Source organism: Mastigoproctus giganteus, chromosome 1 (genome assembly GCF_048544385.1).
Source record: "Mastigoproctus giganteus isolate SK-2022 chromosome 1, ASM4854438v1, whole genome shotgun sequence".
Taxonomy (NCBI): Eukaryota; Metazoa; Arthropoda; class Arachnida; order Uropygi; family Thelyphonidae; genus Mastigoproctus; species Mastigoproctus giganteus.
This window is the reverse complement of record NC_143575.1, coordinates 263995029-264019239: the sequence shown is the minus strand read 5'-3', so window position 1 is coordinate 264019239 and position 24211 is coordinate 263995029. Positions and strand designations below refer to the sequence as shown.

Below are 24211 nucleotides of genomic sequence, written 5' to 3'. Positions count from 1 at the left end.
TGCGCCCACTGTCGTACTAGTTTTCAAGCCATCGGTATATATTTGAAGATACCGAGAATTTTCTGCTACATGTGCAGCATGGAGTTTCCTGATGGTAAGGTCTGCTGCTTGCTTTTTCCCCCCATTGTTGGAATGAGAAGTCACAAATTGGTGTATAATCAGACCACGGAGGGTCGTGATTGCTCATTTCCTGAAAGACATTACCCATGTCTAGATTCCAACATTGTGTTAACTGTAGCAACCTTATCCCAATAGGCTTGTTTTCGTTAGGCTTGTTTTGATAAAATGTGGTCCACTGGGGCTCAAATAAGTATGGCAAGATAGGATGAAAAGGAAGACTCCGTATTTTTGCTGCATAGTTCAGCATCAACATTTTCCTCCGAAGATGGAGTGGAGGTTCGTGTGCATCTATATATAGACTCTGTACAGGGGATGTTCTGAATGCTCCTAAAGCAGTTCTTAGGGCACTGTGATGGATGGTGTCTAGCCGAGTTAGTGCACTTTTCCTGGCAGAGTCATAGATTGGAGCTCCGTAATCCAAGCGAGATCGGATTAATACCCGATATAGCCGAAGCAGAGTATATCGGTCAGCACCCCACGTCAATGAAGATAGTACTCGGAGGATATTTAATTTTTTCAAGCAAATGGTTCTCAGATACGTGATGTGTTGTAAGAAATTTAATTTATTGTCCAGGATTAGGCCAAGAAATCTGATACTATTGGAAAGAGGTATGGTGGTATTTTTAAGATGTAGTTCAGGCTCAGGGTGGATCTTATGTTTTTTACAGAAATGAATACAGTTAGAATTTTGTGGTGATAAGCGGTAGCCATTGCGAGACATCCACAGCTCGATTTTGTTAATTGAGATTTGAAGCTGTCTCTCAATAGAATTCATAGTTTTTCCTTGGCACGAAATCATGAGGTCATCTGCATAGTGATATAATTCTACTGTGCTTGGAATATCATGGATGATTTTGTTTATTCTTATTAAAAATAGAGTTGGACTCAAGATAGACCCTTGAGGGACCCCTTCCTCCTGTATATGAATTCTAGATAGAGTATTTAGATGACTAACCTGAAAGGTTCTGCTCTGGAGAAAGCTCTGAATAAACAGAGGAAGCCTGCCTCATAGACCAAAGGTGTAAAGGTCACGCAGAATACCAAAACACCATGTTGTATCAAAGGCCTTTTCTAAATCAAAACTTACCATAACAAGGTGGTCATTTCTGACAAAAGCGTTTCTGATGTTCGATTCTGCTTTGGTCATCATATCTAATGCAGATCTATTTTGCCGAAAACCGTACTGATTTTTATGTAAGATGTTATGTGACTCAAGAAACCAGGTGAGGCGCTTCAGAACCATTTTCTCAAGTGTTTTCCCCAAACAACTAGTTAAGGAAACTGGACGATAATTTCCTGGATTAGAGAGGTCTTTCCCTGGTTTAGGGATGGCTAATACAAGTGAATGTTTCCAAGAGCTAGGATAAATATGTTCTTCAAAAATTCTGTTGAAAAATATTAAAAGAATTTGCAAAGCAGTATCATTCAAGTGTTTTAGCATAATATAAAATATACCATCAGGTCCAGCTGCACTATTGGGTGCTCTGTTAAGAGCATCCGTTAACTCGGATATAGTAAAAGGCTGATTATATGGAAGAGACAGACCGGTGTTGAAATTTAACTTATACCTTTCTGCTACCACTTTAATTTGTTGGAATGAAGCATCATATGAATTTGCTGCTGAAATTTTTGCAAAGGCTTCAGCAAAAGCATTTGCTATGTCTTTGGAGGAAGACAGTTCCTGTCCATTACAGATCAATATTGGAGAGGATGACAATGGATATTTGCCATTCAGATGTTGGATTTTCCTCCAGATTAATCTTGTATCGGTGTTTTTGGTAATAGTGGAAGCGAACTGTATCCAGGAATCTTTTTTGGCTTTCCTTCTTATCTGTCGTGCTTTAGCATTTAATTTCTTGTAATTTATAAGGTTTATAATAGTGGGATGCTTGCGGAAGATATTCCAAGCTTTGTTCTTTTCTTTTTTTGCTCTATTGCATTCATCATTCCACCAGTAGTTTTTGCACCTGCGTGGATGAGTCGACGACTGAGGGACAGCTATGTTAGCTGCTGCTAGTATCCGTTTAGTAATATGGCCATTAGCTTCATCTATTGACTGGTTCAGAATGAAGTTTTTATCTAAAACTGTATTTAAGGAAAATTTTTCCCAGTTTGCCTTTGTAAATTTCCATCTTCTGCGAGTTTCCGGATAGGTGGTGGTAGTTTGGAATTTACAAGTAATTGGAAGATGATCACTATTGTGGGGATTATCCAATACAGCCCAATGTATACTTGGGTACAGAGCCGGGGAACAAATAGATAGATCTATGGCTGAAGTATTTCCTGAAGGAAAATGAACATGAGTATGTGCACCGGTGTTCAGCAGAGTTAGATTTTGTTTGTCCAGTAATGCTTCTATTAGCTGCCCTCTTTTATCCATATGGAGACTTCCCCATAATGGGTGGTGTCCATTCAAATCACCCATCAGACAAAAAGGAGGTGGTATCTGGGCAAGGAGCTCATCAAAGTCTCTGAGTATATACGTTTGGTTCGGCGGAAGATAAATAGAAATAAGAGATAAAGATATTCCAATTTCTATTCTCACAGCAACAACTTCTAAATTGGATTTTAAAGGGATTTGTCTAGACGGAATAGTAACGGATACCAAAACCGCTACACCTCCATGGGCTGCAGTTGCTGCATTCCTGTCACGCCTGTACAAAATATATTTCTTTATTGAGGGGGTCACTTGAGGAGCTAAAAATGTTTCCTGTAAACAAATGCCTGCTGGACTGAAATCTCGGATTAGGTCAAAGTTCATCTGTATTAGTACGTAGTCCTCGACAGTTCCATTGTAAAATGCACTTCATTATTTAGTTTTAGTGGTAGGATGATCCGGTTGCCTTTAAGAGGCAGTAGGCTTATTGCGATCTATTTTAATTTTATCTTTTTTAGGAAAGGTAGGCCGTCCAGTGTCCATATCTTCTTCGGCATGAATTTCTAATATAGGTTCTTGTTCAGTTTTGTCATCTGTATCCATTTCTGCAGTATTAATTTGAGTTTTAGTAGAAGATTCGGCTTGTGTCATCCTGGTCTCACTTTGGGACTTAATGCCACTAGTATTTGGGATGGAGATTGGAGTATTGCAAGTCTGGTCTCTGTTGTTTTGCTTCAAGGATGGCTGAGGAACTGAAAGCTGAGCTCTAGCCCATTCAGCAAGTGATGTGTTCGGTGGAACTGAGTCAGTGGTTTGTGTGGCAATTGAACGGTATTTCTTTGTAACAGCTGCATATGTACGTACAGGAGTATCTTTCAGTACTTGTCGTCGCGCTTCCTGATAAGTCACTTTATTTTCAACTTTAAATTTCTGTATTTTTTTCCCAACTTTCCATAACTCACAATTTCTAGAATATGCAGGATGTTCTTCCCTGCAGTTAGGACAAACTGGAGATGTAGCAGTACAGTCCGTTTGAGTGTGATCCTGGGATCCACATTTTGGGCATATTGTGTTTCCTCGACATGTTGCCTGAGAGTGTCCGAACTTCTGACATTTAAAACACCGTATTGGATTTGGTATATACGGGCGGATATGGCAATTTAAATAACCAGCTTTTATAATATTTGGTAAGTTTGGGGTATTGAATGTGAGAATTACACTGCGGGTTGGAATGAGATTGCCGTCTCTACGAGTCAAAATTCTCTTTGCTTATATGACCTTTTGGTCTTTAAGTTCTTGTACAAGCTCCTCTTCTGTTACATTCAATAGATCCCACTCAGAGATAACACCTTTGGAACTATTTAGGGTTGAGTGGGGAGATATTTTAACAGGGATACCACCAAATGTTGTCATCTTTAACAATAATTCTGAATGTTTCGACTGTGTAGTTTCCACCAGCAAATCCCCTGACTGTAACCTTTTGACCATTTTAGGTGATCCAGCAGTATTTTCTAGAAATCTCTGTATAATAAATGGGGAGAGTTTGCTCACTGGTTGACTAGTTAAGGAATGGATAATCAGGAAAGTTGGATACTCAGGTTGATTATCTACTTTTAAGCGCTTATGTTGCGCACTACCTTCATCAGAGTTATACCAATCTATGGTATTTGAGCTTGAAGGCTCTAAGGCTGGATAATTTTCTTTATCCATGTCGGCTCCTTTTCGCCCTGGGGGATTAGCTTTTTCACCCAGGTTACCGGCCCCGCCACGGGGAGGCAGGAGCAGTGCCGCTTGTGGCCAAGCGTAGGAGTTAGTATGGTTAGTATATACAATAAAGAAAAAGGTACTTTCCTTTTTCTGGCTCTCTTTCTATACTTTTAAAAAGTAGAGCTAATCAACAGAAAGACTTACGAATGAAATGAAACAAGGAAAAACTCAGTCGCTTTAGAAAATCGCTATAGGAATCGCAGTACTATTTAGCACGCATTCCTTATATCTGTGTGACGCCACGTCTCCGATATTCCAACAGTATTGGCCTTTGATGTTTTGAGCAATACCTCAAAAATTCAAATTTATTTACCAAACTCCTAGCATTGGTGTATATGCAAGGATACATGCACCTGTTCCTATTCTTAGTTACCCTAACACAAACCATGTGTTTACTTGTACCCCAATGACTCCCAGCAGTCTCTGAACTACCTTGCATCTTGTTTTCCAGGCTGCTGCTCATTCCAATAGAAGCAGTGCAAGAATCACATTCACCTCTGTCAGTGCCACTCCTTGTATCCCCCCATGCTAGCGGTTTTCAGACACACCTAACACTACCTCAATAGCATCAGCAAATATTCTTGCATCCTTTCTATTTAAGTGTATCCCATCCCTGTAGAAGCAGTCTCTCCTGTTAAGTATATAGCAATATCCTGATTAATTGGCTACTTGATGATCACATACTCTGTGCTGCCACTTCATTAGGTACACCCATGCTGTGCACACAAATGGTTTGTCCCACAAAGTTGCAAGTCACATGACCACAGTTGTGGACATAAATGCAGCAGAAAAACCTTTCTAGTATCAGTTAAGCGTACAAACTGTAGCAAGAATGGGGAATAAGAGTGATCTAACGGACTTCGAACGTGTGCACGGTAGTAGGTGCAAGATGTGCTAGATAAAGCATCTCTGAAACGGCAGTTCTCCTGAACTTTTCATGCACCACAGTTTCAAGGGTGTATTGAGAATGATGCAATGAACAGAAAACATCCTCTCAACGGCACTCCTGTGGAATCGTTATTTGGTTTTTTTTTAGGAGCATTAGCAACTAAGGCCATATTGCTCAGGGGATATGCGGTGGTTATTCCCTGATCTTTCCGCATCCTCCGTATTTGGTGGTCACGGGCTCAAATCCTTGCCTAATCAAGAAGCGTGTGCTATGCACTGCTGCTCCTGCCCACCTGTGGAAGAAAATTGCTTGTTGATGAGAGATCAGAGGAGGATGGCTAGAATTGTGCAAGCAAACAGACGGGTCACAATGTTGCATATCACATCAGAATACAACCTTGGTGCACAGAACAAAATATCACAAACAGACCACTAGTCGCACTTTGTCGCAAATGGGCTACAACAGCCGATGGCCACATCGCGTACCTTTGTTATCAATGAAGAACAAGAGACATGGATCCTTTGTTCCGAAGTTACTGGTGCATCATGTTGATGGAAGGCTCAGAATTTGGCAAAAGCAACATGAATCCATGGACCCGTTATGTTTGACGACTACTGTACAAGGTGATTGGGGCAGTGTTATGGTGTGGGGAATGTTTTCTTAGCACACGTTGGGTCCATTGATACCCATAGATTCACATCCAAATGCCACATCATACTTAAACATCGTTGCTGACCAATTGATGATAAACTGTCAACATGAATGCATCCATTCATGTTGACAGTTTATCATCAATCAGATGATTACTTCCAGCAGGATAATGCGCCGGTGCATAAAGCCCGAATCACTATGGAATGGTTCCAGGAACATGACAATTTTTTTTGCTGCAGTGGTCTGCTCAGTCCATGGATCTCAATCCTATTGAACATCTTTGGGATGAGCTAGAAAGGGCTGTTCGCTGCAGGCCTACACCTCCATCGAATCTCAAGGAACTGCATGGTACTCCATTCCTGCACAATATTTTCAGCATATTTTTCAATCCATGCTTAGACTAATTCAGGCTGTTTTTGAAGGCTAAAGGAGACTCAACACGCTGCTAGGTAGGTTTACCTAATAAAGTGGCAGCACAGTGTAGATTTAATGCTATAAACAATGTATGCCTGTCAACTACCTCTAATTTAAATAAACAGGAAAGGACTGCATATTGCCAATATGGATAAGAAACAGTATGAGAGTCAAAGTTATGTAGCTTTTGACAGACTGTACCATTTACTTTTGATAGACTGTGCCATCTACATAAGGAGATATCCACAAACTGTATTACACAATGCTATCAATGCTATTGTAGTGGTTTCCAAACTTACATGATTACATTCCCCTCTATTCTCAGAACAGCAAAGATTCCCCTTCTTAACTTTGTGATACTGCCAAGATAAGTCAGTTTTAATTTTCATGCAAGAATTAAACTTAGGGGGCACAGATTCAAATTGAGGAAAGACAGTTGTAGAATACGTGTGGAAATTTGCCTCTAGCCAGTGGATAGTTGATTGGTGGAACAGACTTCCATCTTTTGCTGTGGAAGTTGATAGCCTAAATAAATTTAAGGCTGAGCTGGACAGGCATTTGGAACAAATGGAAGGGTTTTTTTTTTTTTTTTTTGGCTGATGCTGCATAAGCTTTCTTGCATCGTATGCCTCTACGAATGCTTAGCACTTTCTTTGACTATCTTCATTACTTCATTTCATTTAGGTAAACATACGATCCTTTAAATTTGGATGAATTTCCCATCTCTGTGCAGGTATAAACAACAGCTTTTCAGTTTCTCAAGTCTTATAATCAGCACATTCAAAATTTTCCCATCTCAGGTTTTCATAAACTGATCATTTATCAAGGTTTTATAATTTTTATTGAAATAATTAATTTGCATGATCAAGCACACTTCCCTTTCCAATCATTTTAAATAATGAAAAGGGTGAACACCTTTTTAAGCACTTTTTTTTTCCTTTCTTCCTTCTCCCTTTGTTTTATTTTTATTTTGCTGCACCATCAGCATGGCAATCTCTTCAACACAGCAGTTATGACTTTGGAACATCCTCTGTCCTGCCTCTTTTTAATCCTTTTAAATGCCAGTATTCTCTAAGCATACATATGAAGTTGCTGTTATTTTGCTTTGCCAACAAAGTGCAAAATTTCAAGACTGTTGATATTAGATTTTCATTCAACTGTCAAGTTGCAGTTTTTGGAACTAATATTTTTTGCACTTTCCATTTCCTTATTTCCTCTGTCTACCATTAATGGTTTTCCACCTACACGAAGCTGAAGCAAAATATAAGTACAAAGCGAAATATAAATTATCTTAATTATAACCACCTTGCATTAATATCATATCATCAGAAAGTTGAGTATATACACATTTATATTTCGGTTTATTAGCAAGTAGTACATAAATTTTTATTTGAGCTGATTAAACAGAAAAAAAAAAAAGTCTTTTAAAAAAAATCATAGTGTAATTAAATGCTGATCATTTGGAAAATGAAGCATGCACTATTTTATTTGTTAAAATTTATGTTCTTTTTAAATCTTACCTTGTCATTTCTCTCACATAAAAACTTCAGCCTTTGTGCCTTTTTATGCATGAAGACACCATCTAGATGACCTGTTTCTACATTTCTAATTTCTATGGCTTTGTTTCCCCAGCCCATAATTTGACCAGTTCCAATATATGCTAAAATATTAAACAAAAAATAAACGAATTAGTAAATGGTAGACAAATAACACAATGCTCTAAAATAATATTTGAAGTTTTAAAGAAAATAATTCACACTGAAGTCCTGACTGAAGTTTTGAGGTATCCACAGGCTGGAACTCAGCTATTACATTAAAAAAAATTCAATAAAAAAAAGAAAAGAAAAGAAAAAAAAAAAAAAAAAGAAAGCTTTTATTACATATGTAGAGGAGAACACATGGTTTTGCAATGTCTTCCCTAATTCATCGAATTATTTAGATAATTAAGATCAAGTAATCTAGACAAACTATTTGTTGAATAATAATAAACCAGAATAATTCTAGTTTGTTGGTGATTATCAAGATTTTTTTTTCAACTATTGCTATTTACTCATTAATTTTATATTTAGATGTACATTTTCAATATTTTTCTTTTGGATACAGATGTAGAATTCCTTAAAAAATATTTTTGTTCTGTTTAATAATAATAATTTCTAACAAGAAACTAGGTAATGCAAATTTATATGTAAATTAAGCTTTTGATATTTATTGTACTCAAATATTTGAAATTCTTTACATTTATTTTACTATGTTCTTAACATAAAAAATGTGGAATACGGATTTTTTTTGGTCAAAAGTTATACGATGCTCTTCTTTGATTTAATATATATTCTAAACTGAATGAACCACACTTTCTACTGAATCCACCAGCTGTTATCAGGATGTCCTAAACCAAAATTGTTATGCTTGAAAAGGCGAACACTCATTAGTTCAGAATTATTAATTATGAAATAAAGTTGAACTCTATTATAACAATCATGTATACAGCATTCAAATAAGGAATAATTTGTCAAAAGAAACATATTTTAATAAGAAAATTGTTTTAATGAGTATGATAATTACAAGCTTTATCAAAAACAGCTGAAAATATAACATTTGTGAGTGGATAACTGACAAAATACCTATTACCCTAAATTGTCACTAATATCATTAATTAAGTAGCATGCTCCATTTCAACCTCTAGAATTTGAGCACTCTGTAGCAGCTGTACAATCCAAGACTTAGGACTACAAACTCTATATTGTGATATAGAGTGACTTTATTGATATTTTTGTTTGTGTTATTTTTTATTGATACTATGATTTGATAAAGTCAGGTTAGCATAGAAAGGAGTCATACAGCTACCCGAAACCTTAGTGTTTTTTTTTTGGTTCAAACCATGCTTTGGGTTGAAAATTAAAATAAAATAAAAAAAAAACTTAATGTGATATGTGGATTTAGTATTGCTCTAGTATTAATTTTTAACTGAAAATTACTTTTTCAAGCCCATTTCATAGTTACAATAATCAGTAGTGTCCCCCCCACCCCCACAACTCCAGCAAATGTCAGCTAAATACAGTGACAGGAAATTTTGCTGCATGTTTCCTGATGTCACTCAAACTCCATTACATGTACGTATCTCATTTGGCTTTTCCTAGTAGACCACTGTGAGAGTATAGTTTTTTTTTTATCACTTTTTTGGAAAAATCTGGATCCAGTTATAAACTGGAAGAATTCTTGACGGACTCTTCAAATGTTGCTGTAATTAGACAATCTCATGAGCAGATAATAAGGTTCTGATTTACCTGAAATAGGGCTGGATTTATCTAACCTTTACAATACTTCTTATCTTTGCAAAGTCACCTACTTTCCCTCTAGCACACAATATTCTCCACTATAATTCTAACATATATACAGGAAATAAAACTCTGTATGATGACTTACATTTTATAAGCAGATTATTTATTATAAAAAGGGAATGCAAAGTGTTGCATTCCCTTTATGGCAGCATATTCATATCCTCAATTCAAGCATTCGACATGGCCATCTTCACTTTGAATAATTAAAGCAACGAGAAACAAAATTACTCAGAGCATCACAGTGCTCCAGGTCAATACTGAAAACTCTTCTATTTATGCATTTCAAATCTAATATATTCGAAGGCTGGATTTGGCAAACAAAACTTCTAAGACATCCCATATCTGAAGATTGTAGGGGTTTCAATAAGCCTTGTGGAGGAAATTTAATATAAAAAAAAAAAAAAAAAAAAAAAAAAAACTGGCCAAAGAGATTGCTAAATGCATTCTTGTGAATCTCCAGTTACATTTTGCTGAAGTGAGGTGGTGCTCTGTCTTGCTATGGTTAATATGGTTCTGTTGTTTGTTTGTTTGTTATTTGGTTTTTAGGAGCATTAGCAACTAAGGCCATATTGCTCCGGGATATACGGTGGTCATTCCCTGAATGACCTTTCCGCATCCTCCGTATTTGGTGGTGACGGGCTCGAACCCCGGTCTAATCAAGAAGCGTATGCTACACACTGCTGCTCCTTCCCACCTGGCTACGGAGGTGCCCAAATATGGTTCTGTCAGGGATGCCTCAACCACCTCATTCAGGTGAAACAGCCTTGACAAATCTTTCTCCCACTTACTGTAACAGTTTTGAACATTCCATTCACTTCTTTCTTAATGAAAGATGGACCTATTGAAAGACACAATGTAAAGCTACACCATACAGTAACTTTTCCATCATGGAAAAAGTAAGCAAGCACAAGAGGGTTTTTTTCCTTTACTCAAATGACAACTGATGGTGTTGGGGCAGTTAGCACTGTCTGTCCAAAAACATTAGATAGCTATTTTTGGTTTTCATCTAATGTTATAAAATTTTTCAAATTTTTAGCAAAATTCATCCTTCTCACATAATCATTCAGAGCTACTGACTGAACATGATTTTGATCTGTGCAGATGTAGCTTTAATGTTTGTATCATAACCTTTAGAACTATTCTTTGTGCAATATCTCGGCATTGACCAAATCCTGCCACTCCAAATATCTAAACTTAACATTGAAGCAATTTCTTAAGCAGTGTGGGATATTTCATATGAATCAAAATCCTTCCCCCTTCTCCTATAGGCTTTAGGGCATCCCACACAGAACAATTTTTTATAATAATAAATGATATTGGCAATACAATGTTCATCCAATCCAACACCCATATTTATTTACTTATGTTCTTCAAAATAAAATATTCATTTCATGGATTGTTAGATGATAGTTAGCTAATAAACTAAAAGATTCAAATTCCTCACAAAAAGTTATTTTATCATCATCTAGTACATATAATTTTTTTTTGGTAATTGAGCAATACACGATATATTTGCAATGGAGTGTGGAGAACAAATTCATGATGTACTGGCACTCCATGCTCCACTGAAATTTTACAAAATTTGTAATTTTATTTTTACTTAGTAAAAATAATAAAAGTTATATTACTCACCAACTGATGTTGGCATTTCACCCCACTGGAGAACAATATTTTTGCTGACTTTTCCATATGTATTCACATATACACCCTCATCTGAAAGCATAATATGAATATATTAATATGTAATCAAAACTTCACATAGAGAGCTATTATAATTATCAAAACTGGTTATATTACTATTTCACACCTTACCAGAGCATGCTTTGATTATGAAGTTCTGTTACTAAAATGGTAGAAATAAAGAGTAGTAGCAGCAATCCCAGATTCACAATTACAAACACCAGCAAAGAGATATGATAACACCACGTAGAGTCAGAAAAATGACTGCACAGTTCAAGGAAACATGAATTCAGAATGAAGCCAGGAAGAGAATGTAAATTCCCCAATATCCCCCCCCACACACACACAATGAAGAGCCGGTTGAGGATATTGATACTACACAGTATCAATATCCTCAACAGTAGTCTTTTGAAGTGCCATTTTATCCGAGTCTTTTTCAGAACTTGTTTTTAAATTAATTTAAAATTTGTTTATATTAAATCTTATCTAGCAGTGTTACGGCAACAAAACATAGATGGAGAGAATTAAGCCTGGAAATTAAACTAAAAATTATACAAGAGGCTGATAGGATGGAAAGAAGCAAAATGGACATTGCAAAGGAATGCAACATTCCTTTACCTACAATACTGAAAAACCGAAAGAGACTTGAAGTGCATGACACGAGGAGCTTGAAAAACAAAACTTTGAGTGGTACCAACAAATGCATGCATCTAATTTGCCAATATCAGGTCCGATTTTGCAAGAAAAGGCAAATTATCTAGCTGAGCAACATGGGATTAGTGACTTCAAATGCAGAAGTGGCTGGCTCCAAAGATTTAAAGACAGGAATAACTTGGTTTCGCGAAAATGTTTGTGGTGAGTCTGGATTAGCCGACAAAGAAAAGGCTACAGACTGGTTGTGTTCGGTACGGTCCATCCTTGAAAAATGAGACAAAGGATATTTTTAATCTTGACGAGACAGGTTTATTTTATAATTCGCTGCCAAACAAAACATTTGCTGTTCGAGGAGAGTCTTGTCATGGTGGAAAATTAAGTAAACAAAGACTCACTGGTCTGTTATGCTGAAATTCAGATGGTAGTACAAAACTACACCCACTTTTGATTGGTAAGTTTTCCAAGCCAAGATGTTATAAAGCAGTTAACCAACTTCCCTGTGATTATGAAACCAATAGAGGTGCTTGGCTTACAGTCAAAATTTTTCAGTCTTGGTTATCAAACTTGGACAGAAGAATGGCTTCAGAAAAAAAGGAACATTTTGATGATTCTAGACTGTCAATACAGCACATTCTGCCGAGACACTTAAGTTGAAAAATATATGGCTGTTGTTTTTACCTCCAAATACCACCAGTTTAATGCAACCACTGGATCAAGGCATTATTTATAACCTCAAGAGAGCATATAGAGTTCGCCTGATAAGGTACTCGATCCGCAACATAGGAGGGCACAATTTGCAGCCAAATTGGAATGTCCTGGATGCTATCTGTAATCTTGTTATTGCTTGAGAAAGTATTACATCAAGTGTAATAATCGGCTTCAAAAAGAATGGCTTTGGAGAGAACATCGTTGAAAAACATGGTCCAGCAAATGAATGTGATAGCAACAGTGAGGAATGGAGGAATTTGAAGGAGCATATGGATTTTGTTGGCAAATTTGAAGAGTTTGTGAAGGTGGATGATGAAGTTGCTACCACTGCAATGCCAACACCAGAACAGCTGCTGGGTACCAAACAAAACAATGTTTTTGTTACCAGCGACAGCGAAAGTGAAGAAGCACACACACACACACACACACACTGCCATCTAAAGAAAGATGCCCAAAATGCATTGAACATAATAGAGAATGTGTTTGCCTGTAGTAACGTTGATAAAGAAACAATTATCGCATTTGATAATGTCTGTGCTGTAGTTAAAAATGCATATAGGACAAAAACTGTGCAAACAACATTCGATTCTTTCTTTAAATTAGATTAATTTATTAAAAAGTTAATGGTTTGTATGTCTCCTTTTATATTAAGATTGTAATTCTTTTTACTGTGATATTAAAATATTGTATATATCAAAATATATACTGTACAATATTTTAATTTCCGTTAATATTGCTTTTCTCTTAGTTTATCTTACAAATAAAATAAAATCTTAATAAAAAAAATGTTATTCCTATTACTTTGTTTTGTTTTTAATATTATTATTATTTTTCTTAGATATACAGTATGTAGAAAAAAAAAAAAACCCCCACAGTAAAATTGACACTTGTGGGACCTCGTTATTAAAAAAAATGTGAAAATTTAGGTCCCTTGAACTCTTTGTATTAACGAGATTATTATTATTATTAGCCATATGGTGCAAGGAAACCTGAGGCTTATGCTGCATCGGCCCAAAAAAAAAAAAAAAAAAAATTTGAGTACCCTGAGAGAGAGAGAGAGAGAGAGAGAGAGAGAGAGAGAGAGAGAGAGAGAGAGAGAGAGAGAGAGAGAGAGAGAGAGAGGAATCACCAGGGTCCTGAGCTGGATATCATCCAGCTCAGGACCCTGGGTGTGCCAAGCCCATACTCACCAGATATGAGCCCCTAGGGTTGACCATTAATCACTCTTCCAATCTTTACATTACCTGCAAATTTCAACATTTAAGAAAACAGAAATAGTGGTTCTTGTTTCATCACTCCTTGAGAGATACATCACTAATTTAAACATTAGCCTAATTTAAAAAGTAACTATTGTAATCCTCTGCCTTCTGCCCTGCAGCTAAGTTGTTATCTATTTTAAAATATTACTTGTGATCCCAACATGTTTCACTTATACAGTAACCTCCCATGAAGGACTGTCTTATGTTTTGCTAAAATGCAAATAAACAATGTAAAAATTATTTCCTACATCCAGCTGACAAGTGACTGTGTCATAACTAAACAGCTTAGTTAAATAACATTTTCCTTTAAAAAAACTATGTCATATATCCTTTTGAATTCTATTTCTATCTAAATGTCCCTATATTGCCCTCTTGATCACTGTCTCCATGATTTTCCCTACCACCAAGTCAAACTGACTGGTCTGTAGTTGCCCAATGGCAAAACATTGGCACTTCTCCTACACAAAGGACTCTCTCCCAAGTCAAATGACGTTCTTGATTAACCTTAACATTTCAGTGCACTCTCTTCCCACCTAACTAAAAATTACTGGGTATATGCCATTGATTTCCAGGAGTCTTGAAACCTACTTTTAAGCTTGAAAGTTTTCTAAAAAAAAAACTGTTGTAATATCAATATTACTAATTTTATACTGCTTAGCCTCATTAGGACAGCCTCCCTCACACTATGGAGGATCTTCCATCTGTAAAGATCGATGCAATGTACCTATTCAATGCATCAGCAACAGCTGGGTTATCAGGACCTTCCTACACCCATTACAGAAGGGTGTAATGTGATTTATTCTTTTCTTTGTTAATACATAAATATCTTATATGCTTCTTTTCTTTAAAAGAAAAAAAAAAAAAAAGTCTTATTTTTTTTCACTCTTGACATTGTTTTTAAAAAAGTTTAATATCAACAAGTATCTTCTGTTTTCTCAAACTTTAACACAGTTACCAAGTACTACAGGTTCCAACACACCCCGCGCCCGGAGCTTTCATAAAAAAAAAAAAAAAACGGGAAAACTGAACACAATATTATGAAAAGCAACAAACATTAAAAACATTATTTTAAAATTACTTACTTTGTCTAATAGCTTAAAAGTACTTTACTCTTTTTGTTTTGTTCAAAACATTTCTAATAGGTAGTACTATTGAAAATTTTAGAATTTTGGAGCCTTCTTTATTAGTGTGGGTGGGGATGAAGGAGACAAAAGCTCTGAAAGCTGTGCAAATTTACAGAGCATTAACAGATGTATATTATTTTGCTTTTTGATGTATTTTTTTTATCATCCCAACTCTTTAGGGTGATAAAAAACAATAAATCCACTGGATGACAGATTGTAGTGTTTTATGTGGCAGGAATGATTGAATTACGCTCTTTGGAATACTAATTGATTTTTTTGTACATTAATTTTCACACAGAGAGAGAGAGAGGTCACTAATAATGAACAATTTTTAGGGCAATCTATTACAAAATAAATAAATAGATTCCACTGTATTAAGAACACATATTAGAAGAGAATTTATTGTGTAGTTTAGTATACATCTTTGATTTTTTTTAGTAATCCTGGAAAATCGACTATAAAACTATAAATCCTTTACTTTTTTTTAAAATTTCCCTTAACTTATCTATAAAAATCCACAAAGAACGGTGAGCAATACTACTACCAAAGCCTAACTGTAGTTTGTGATGGCAAGCTCCTACAAAATTGTTTGTTTTATCACTTTCACTTAATGTTTGTCAATATACAGACCAAATATTAGAGGGAAATGTTGGTTCAGCTCTTGTACCATTGTTTCTGAGACAGCCTACATATGTATTGGTAAACCATTCCAAAATTGGTTCAGACTCTTCTGGTAAATAATTTTCTAGACTTGTAATTGCATGAATAATGTCCTCTTGGGGAACAAATGCAATATACATGATCATTTTTGAATGTAATGCAAAGTCGACATCTGTATTGTATCTTCCTAGAAGATGGCATGATTGACAGCAAGTTTATCGACGACAAGTTGACCATGTCTGAATAAAACTGGGTTGTTAGGCTGACTATGTTTGCTCCTTTTAGCTCTAGGAAAAAAGACTTTTCAGTTTTCTGGAAGGCAGGAGTGGTGCTACCTAGCAATCAAGTGTATGGAGATTATGTTTCAGCAGTTCGTCTGTTAAATAACAAAGAATTAAACAGATGACTTTCTTCCCCTTCTATACCTGTGGTTAGTTTTCTTTTAATTCTCTTTACAAAGGATATGGAATACTATTCTGTGATGATTGCTAAATTGTAATGGAAATCATAAATGACTAGGAATCACTTTGCATTTGGGGACATGTATGAAATGAATGATAACAAGCCATGCATATCAAAAATTGAACAAATATACCCCAGGTAAACAAAGACAATATTACAATATTTAACTGTTACTTGAATATGTGGTAATCAAAAACAACGAACGTAACAATATAACCTGAAAGGGAAAAACAGGTATCAAATATCTTCATGCAAGTCTTTTGGTACTACATTAAAAAAGTTCAAATACTTTTATGGCCAATGCAAAATATATACAACTATGGATGTGCATTTAAAATAAGAGACTAAGTATGCTCCCTGTGAGGAAAACAATTTGACAGTTTTTTTATTATTATTTTATTTTTTATTTAAAAACTTGTCAAAAACTAGTTATACAATGGTACTTTTATTCTTACTAAATTATGAATAATCAAAGGCATTCAGAATAACTGAGAAATATATATGTAACAGTATTTATATGTAATGATTTAATCTTTAAGCATAATATTTGCCTGAACATATTACTGAATACTACACAAAGATCTCTCCCTTTTTCTCTATTTTTAGGAAAGTGTTTTAATTATGATGTCAAAGTTTTAGGTAATTATATGAACAGTCAAATTCACATATCATACAGAAAGAATCTGTAGACTGGAAAGAATATCTAGCATACACAAACTTTTATCACAATATAACACAGCTACCAATATGCAATAAGATTCATTATTTCCCTAAACTATGTAAAGAAAAGGCTTGTGATTCCTCCTCAAATCAAAAGAATTATCTGGTTGCTTTTATGAACTGATATATCATATTAAGATAATATTTCTCCAATAAGTTAGACAAGTTAATATGAAAATAAAGTACATTTTACTTACTATCATAACATAACAAGAGAAGCATTCCTTTTGAATTTGGAAGGGTGACGATGGCATGAGGAATGATGGAACCTTGAGACTAAATAATAAATAAAATTTTTAAATGCTTTAAATGTGAAGATAATGTTTAGAAACAATAAAGACAATTAAAGAAATAATGAAACAATGAACAGAATCCAGCTAAACCTTCCAAAATCTGGCAAACTGCCCACGAAATGGCAAATTATAGACTGTGATAACAGTTCACAAAACATATGTTTAATGAATGTTTTTAGAAATTTACTTATTTGTGAATGTAGGTTATTTCCAAATAATCTAAAATTGTGCAGAGCAGAGATTTCACCGCTACACCTGAAGTGTTTACTTCACTCCAGTATCAAGAAACTGTTTAAGTGCTATTCCTGAACAAGATTAGACACTCGTTCACAATAAGTAATGGATTACTGAGTTTCTCAGTTTTATGATTCATACATGGAGCATTAGACTGTAATGTTGTTGTTGTTAGTTCATTGCCGAATTGGCAACTATAGCCATAATATGCTGATTAGACTGTGATAACAGTTCACAAAACTTATGTTTAATGAATGTTTTTAGAAATTTACTTATTTGTGAATATAGGTTATTTCCAAATAATCTAAAATACCAATAAATAAGAAGTTGCTGTCTTTGTACAGCAACTTCTTATCAATTTGTATTTGCTCACATACTACTTAAATTAAAATTAAGTAGCCAAGAGGACTGCTGCCTTTAAAAATTCATATATAGGTCTCATCTATGGAAATTGTTTCCATAGATGAGACCACAATTTCCACAATAGCTTTTATCCATTCCAAAATATACTGTACAGTACATTTTATTATTTTGAAGCTTTTTTTTTTTTTTTTATGGCAATAATATTTCTTGAGGTTTCTGGATTTTCGAGGTTCAAATGTACTTGACATCATTAAAAGAAGAAGATGATTAGGTACAACTAATTTTATTAGATTTTCAAAGCATAATTCAAATATAAAATATAATTCTTTTAGTATAGCAGGCCTACAAAAATGTGTTTTAAGTTAAAAATAAAGGGACGAGCACAATTATAACCAATGCTAACGTTATAATTATGCTTGATGGCAATTTAACCTTAAATAACAATGCTGGCAACTTAAAAACTTTGAACTTTTTGCTTTCATTGCGGCTATTGAGAAAAATATAGTATAGTTTCTACATATGCCTGGGCCAGACCTGTATCCACTTTTCCATACAAGTCAGAAAAATTGCTGGGGTGAAATTTTTTGGTATTTTAACTTAAAACCAATTATTGAACCCTGAAAAAGACTAATCATATAAGCACCGTAAAAATAAGTTTTCGTATTTGTAATGGCTACAGTTGTTATTTTCTAATTTCATAATCTAAGTGGATGATTGGTATTTTTTGCATTACAACATTAGGCTGTTATAATGCAACTATATAAAGTAGAGCATCAATTATCCGAATAATTGATGTCAGACCTCTTCCGGATCTTACCTTTATGATTAAATTAAATAATTAAGATTATTAAATTTTAAAAAAATAATAAACCAATTTTGAAAGCAGAAACATCCATTCAGGCATTTTTATGATATATTTCTACAAAACAGGAAAATCTGAAAGATTTTTAAATGCTCTCAGTTTTTTCGACTTACTGATAATGAGCATGGACAATCTGTGCATCCCAGTAGCATTTGCACGCGCGCGCGCGCGCACACACACGCACACACACACACACACACACACACACACACACACACACACACACACACACACACACACACACACACACACACACACACACACACACACACAGAAATTGTAACTCACTCTTTTTTCATCTTAAAACCTGGTGCAGGCATTTCTCTTTTAGTGGCTATGGTTTTTCTCAGCAATGCTTTCCATAATAACCCCATCTCATCAACATTATAAACATTTTCTTTCTCATTTTCTTTCTTTCTTCAGCTATAACTGAAGCAAACTTACAAGGACACTGCTGCCAATTCTTCTGCAGAAAGTTTCTCATCTTGAATATCTAGTTCACTTATACCGTGTCTCAGGTTAAAGTTTTTCACCCAACTTGTGTTTGCCTTAAAACCTTCATTACCTCTTAATTAACCCCAGGGGCTCACATCTGGTTCGGTGTAGTCTTTTTCCTGCTAGATCCTCCTTCACTATCAATAATCAACACATTCTGTTATAGCATTGGAATTTTTTTTGATGTCGTAAATTGTTGAAGTCTCCACATTAAACTCTTTGGAAAGATTTCCTAAGTTTTCACCATTTATAATTCTATTAATAATTTCCGTTTTTTGTTGCAATGTTAAAGCTACGCGTTTTCATTTCGTTCGCATTTTACCGTAAAAAAATTGAGAAAAATAATAAACAGCACAGTTTCGGGCCGATATTATTCCTACCAAATCTGGAGCTAAACTAATCTGAAATTCACTCCTGGTTTCTGAGAAAACCCAATAGTCCCTGTGATATTTTTCTGCAGCACATTTTTGAAGGTCACATGGAATTCTAGGGGTCACAACCATAAAACAATAAAAACAATTTCCAGTTCTCATTTTATTGGGCTCTTTGTTTGTACAATCTGTTATAAACAGGTAGTAAACCCTATCTTTTGCTTATTAGAATCAAAATTCAATTTGCAAACGTAACCAGGGCTTACCATTAATAAAAAACAAGAAGAAAGATCAGCCTTTCAAATTATTCCTGATAACTGATGTTCTACTGTAGAATCATTTCTCATTTAAATTTAATCTCCAGCAGTGTGGAAAACAAGGTGCTGGGAATTTCAAGAACTGCCAGGAGTCATCACGGAATAAGTAAATAGATGGGCTATGTTAGGGTAACTAAGAGTAACAGATGCATCTATACTTGCAAGTACATCAATGATAAGAATATAGTAAATAAAATTGATGAATTTGAAACCTTGGTCAAGACATCAAAGGCAGATATTGTTGGGATATCAGAGAAGTGGTGTCATACAGATATAAGAAATGCAGAATTGGAATTCAGGGAATACAATGTGTACAGAAAGGATAGACAGGAAGGAGGGGTTATACTGCTAGTTAAGAAACACAAAATCTACGCAGTACATCCAGTTGACATGGGTGGACAGTGCAACGTTGAGTCAGTTTGGCGGGAGAGCAAAAAGGAGAGTAGAAGTGTGCTATAGACCTAATGACTGAGTGTTAAAAAAAAAAAAAAAAAAATTGTACAGAGGCATTAGCATTAGTAGAGGCATTTGATGCAAGAAAGCAAGCTTATGCAGCATCAGCCAAAAAAAAAAAAAAAAAAACCCACTTCCACTTCACCCCTCTGTTCGTTCAAAATACCTGTCCAGCTGAGCCTTAAACTTATTTAGGCTATCAACCTCCACCACAAGGGATGGAAGTCTGTTCCACCAACCAACCACCCGCTGGCTAAAGGCAAATTTCCGCACGTCTATCCTACATCTGTCTTTCCTCAATTTGAATTTATGCCCTCTCAGGTGATTTTTCTGAGCTAGAGGAAGAATCCCATCAGCATTGAGCATGCTTAAACCATTCAAGGCTTTATACACCTCTATCAGATCACCTCGCTGGTGCCTAGTCTCCAGACACTGTAATTTGCAAAACTTAAGCCTTTCTTCGTAAGAGCACCCCTTTGTTCCATTCACTAATCTTGTTGCCCTTCTCTGTACTCGTTCCAGCAGCTCTACATCCTTCTTGAAATGAGGTCTCCAGACCTGTATACAGTACTCTAGGTGTGGCCTGACCATTGCCTTATACAATGGAATAATCACCTCCTTATCCCTGCTGGAAAAATTCCTGTATATCATTGACAATACTCCATAAGCTACTCTTGCAGCCCGTCTGCACTGCTCAGAGAACTTCATATCTGCCTGCACAACCACCCCCAAGTCCCTTTCATTCTCTACCACTGTCAGTGTAGTACCACAGAGTTGATACGTTGCTCTGGGGTTGCTGTTTCCCATGTGTAGTACTTTACATTTATCAATGTTAAACTTCATTTGCCACCTCTCAGCCCATCTGCTCAACCTTTCCAGATCCTGTTGCAGCAGCATAGTGTCAGTAGTGTCCTTGACAACCCTGCCAACCTTTGTATCGTCTGCAAACTTGGACATTAAGCCCGATATACCATCATCAATATCATTTATAAATACAGAAAACAATAATGGACCCAACACTGAGCCCTGAGGGACTCCACCAATAACATCAGTCCACGATGAGCAGTGTCCATTGATTACTACTCTCTGTCTTCTCCCCCTCAACCACCCCTTTATCCATAGCAGCAATTTGCCTCCAATGTCACACTGCTCCAATTTGTGTAGCAGTCTTCCATGTGCAACAGTATCAAAAGCCTTTCTAAGATCCAAGTATATAATATCAAAGTTATTCCCTGCATCCAGTTCTTTTGTGACTGCATCATAGTATCCAATCAAGTTGGTCAGGCAAGACTTCCCCTTAACAAAACCATGGTGTGTCTGAGCTATAACTGAAGTCTTGTCTAAATGATCCTGCAGTGCTTCTTTAACCAGTGCTTCCATTAATTTTCCTGGAACAGAAGTTAAGTTCACAAGTCTATAATTACTTGTGTCAGCCTTTGATCCTCCTTTGTGAATTGGGGTCACATTTGCACATTTCCAGTCTATGGGTACCTCCCCTAAGTCCAAGGAAGCTCTCATAATTATGGCTAAGGGTTTGCTTACTTCCTTTGCTGTCTCCTTTAATATAACTGGATAGATCCCATCCACCCCGGGTGCCTTTCTTGTGTTTATCTTCAACAGTTTCTCCTCCACTTTACTCCCAGTTATTTCAAGATTCTGTAGCTTACTGCTAGAGTTGAATACACCTCTGGCATTCCCCTCGCTGAATAACTCCTCATGTGTGAATGTCGATGCAAAATATTCATTTAGTTTGTTAGCTACCTGAGCAGGATCATCAACAGTTGACCCATCAATATCAAGTGGACCAATCTGATTCATCCCCTTCCTTCTAGAGTTTACATAAGTAAAGAACTCTTTGCTGTTTTTCTTTGCATCCCTTGCCAAGGATTTCTCGTAATCTGACTTCGCCTGCCTAACCTCCTTTGTAACTTGGTTGCATATCAACTTGTATCTATCATAGGCTTCTGTGTCATGTGTTAATTTGTATGTATCCCATGCATTTTTCTTCTCTGCCATATACCTCATTAGTTCATCTCACATCCATTTTGGCCTAAACCTTGAACAATATTTCTTAGTTAGTATGTGAAGCCTAGTAGCTTCCAAGATAAGTTCTTTGAATGCTTCCCATTTTGAATTTGCTGTTGGTAACATCATCAGTTGGTCCCACTGTATAGAATTTAAATACTGTCTCAGTCCATCGTAGTCGCCTTTACGGAAGCAATAACCCTTCCCTTTACCCCTAATGGTAGTTACCTCTTTGAGTAAATCCCACTTCAGCACACTGTGATCACTGCCACCTAGTGGTTCATTTATCTGCAGATTCTTAATGCATGAAGAATCACTGCTGATAATCAAATCAAGAGTATTACTCCTTCTAGTTGCCTCCCGAACATGCTGATGTAGAAAACAATCATCCAATAAATCCACAAAAGTCCTGCTAGTGTGTGAGTAACCAGCCCCCAAATTCCAGTCAATATCTGGGAAATTAAAATCTCCCATTATAAGACACTCTGATTTAGTGGCCCACTCTATTTCCCTGTACAGTTCCTTATTATATTCATCAGAGTCATTAGGCCTATAGCACACTCCTACTCTCAATTTTGATCTCCCAATGTTTATGTCACACCAAACTGACTCCACACTGCACTGTCCAGCGATGTCGACTGGCTTCACTTCCTTGGTTTTTATGTGTTTCTTAACTAATAACATAACCCCTCCTCCCTTCCTATCCTGTCTATCCTTTCTGTAGACGTTGTACTCCCCAAATTGCAGTTCTGCATCCCTTATATCTGTGTGACACCACGTCTCTGATATCCCAACAATATCTGCCTTCGATGTTTTGAGCAATACCTCAAATTCATCAAATTTATTTACTAAACTCCTAGCATTGGTGTACACGCAAGTATACCTGCACCTGTTTCTATTCTTAGCTACCCTAACACAACCCATGTGTTTACTTGTACCGCAATGGCTCCCAGCAGTCTCTGAAATACCATGCATCTTGTTTTTCAGGCTTCTGCTCATTCTAATAGAAGCAGTGCAAGAATCTCTTTCACCTCTGCCAGTGGCTACTGTCAATCTATTGGTCTTTGTCTCCCCCCAAGCTAGCAGTTTTCCGACCCACTTAACACTGCCTCGATAGCATCAGCAAATATTCTTGCACCCTTTCTATTTAAGTGTATCCCATCCCTGTAGAAGCAATCTCTCCTGTTAACAAGTACAGTCCAGGCTGAAAAAAATTCTACCCCGAAATAGAATGGGCCAGTAAATCAGAATGTCTTACAATGGGGGATTTTAACTTTCCCGATATTGACTAGAACTTGTGGTTTGCTCACTCCCAGACTAGCAAGAATTTTGTATATTTACTGGATGATTTTCTACAGCAGCTTATTAGAGAGGTAACAGGAAGTAATACTCTTGATCTGATTAACAACAATGATTATTCATGCATTAAGAAAATGCAGATAAAAAAATCACTAGGTAAGAGTGATTTTAGTGTACTGATTTGGGATTTACTTAAAGATGTAACCACCATCAAGGGTAAAGGGATGGGCTTTTGCTTTCATAGAGGCAACTATAGTGATCTCAGACAGTTTTTAAATCCTATACAGTGGGACCAACTGACATTACTATCAGCAAATTCTAAATGGGAAGCATTCAGGGAATTAACCATAGAAGGTACTAGGCTTTTCATACCAACCAAGAAATACTCTTCAAAGTATAGGCCCAAATAGATGTTAGACAAACTGATGATACTCGTGGCAGAGAAGAAAAATACATGGGATGCATATAAATTATCATGCAACACAGAAACCTATGGTAGATATAAACTAGTTTGTTTGTTTGTTATTTAGGAGCATTAGCAACTAAGGCCATATTGCTCCAGGATATGTGGTGGTCATTCGCTGACCTTTCCGCATCCTCCGTATTTGATGGTGACGGGCTCGAACCCCGGTCTAATCAAGAAGCGTGTGCTACGCACTGCTGCTCCTTCCCACTT

The 24211-nt window shown here is 36.1% G+C and overlaps 1 protein-coding gene across 1 annotated transcript in view; it reads right to left on the bottom strand.

Annotated features, from left to right (window-relative positions):
* The window catches only part of msn (serine/threonine-protein kinase msn), a 555676-nt gene that overhangs the window by 5123 nt on the left and 526342 nt on the right, over positions 1-24211 (bottom strand). The window contains 3 exon segments of the mRNA XM_090377310.1: positions 7739-7878; positions 11189-11269; positions 17021-17099. Coding sequence (XP_090233436.1) covers positions 7739-7878; positions 11189-11269; positions 17021-17099 — 300 coding nt within the window.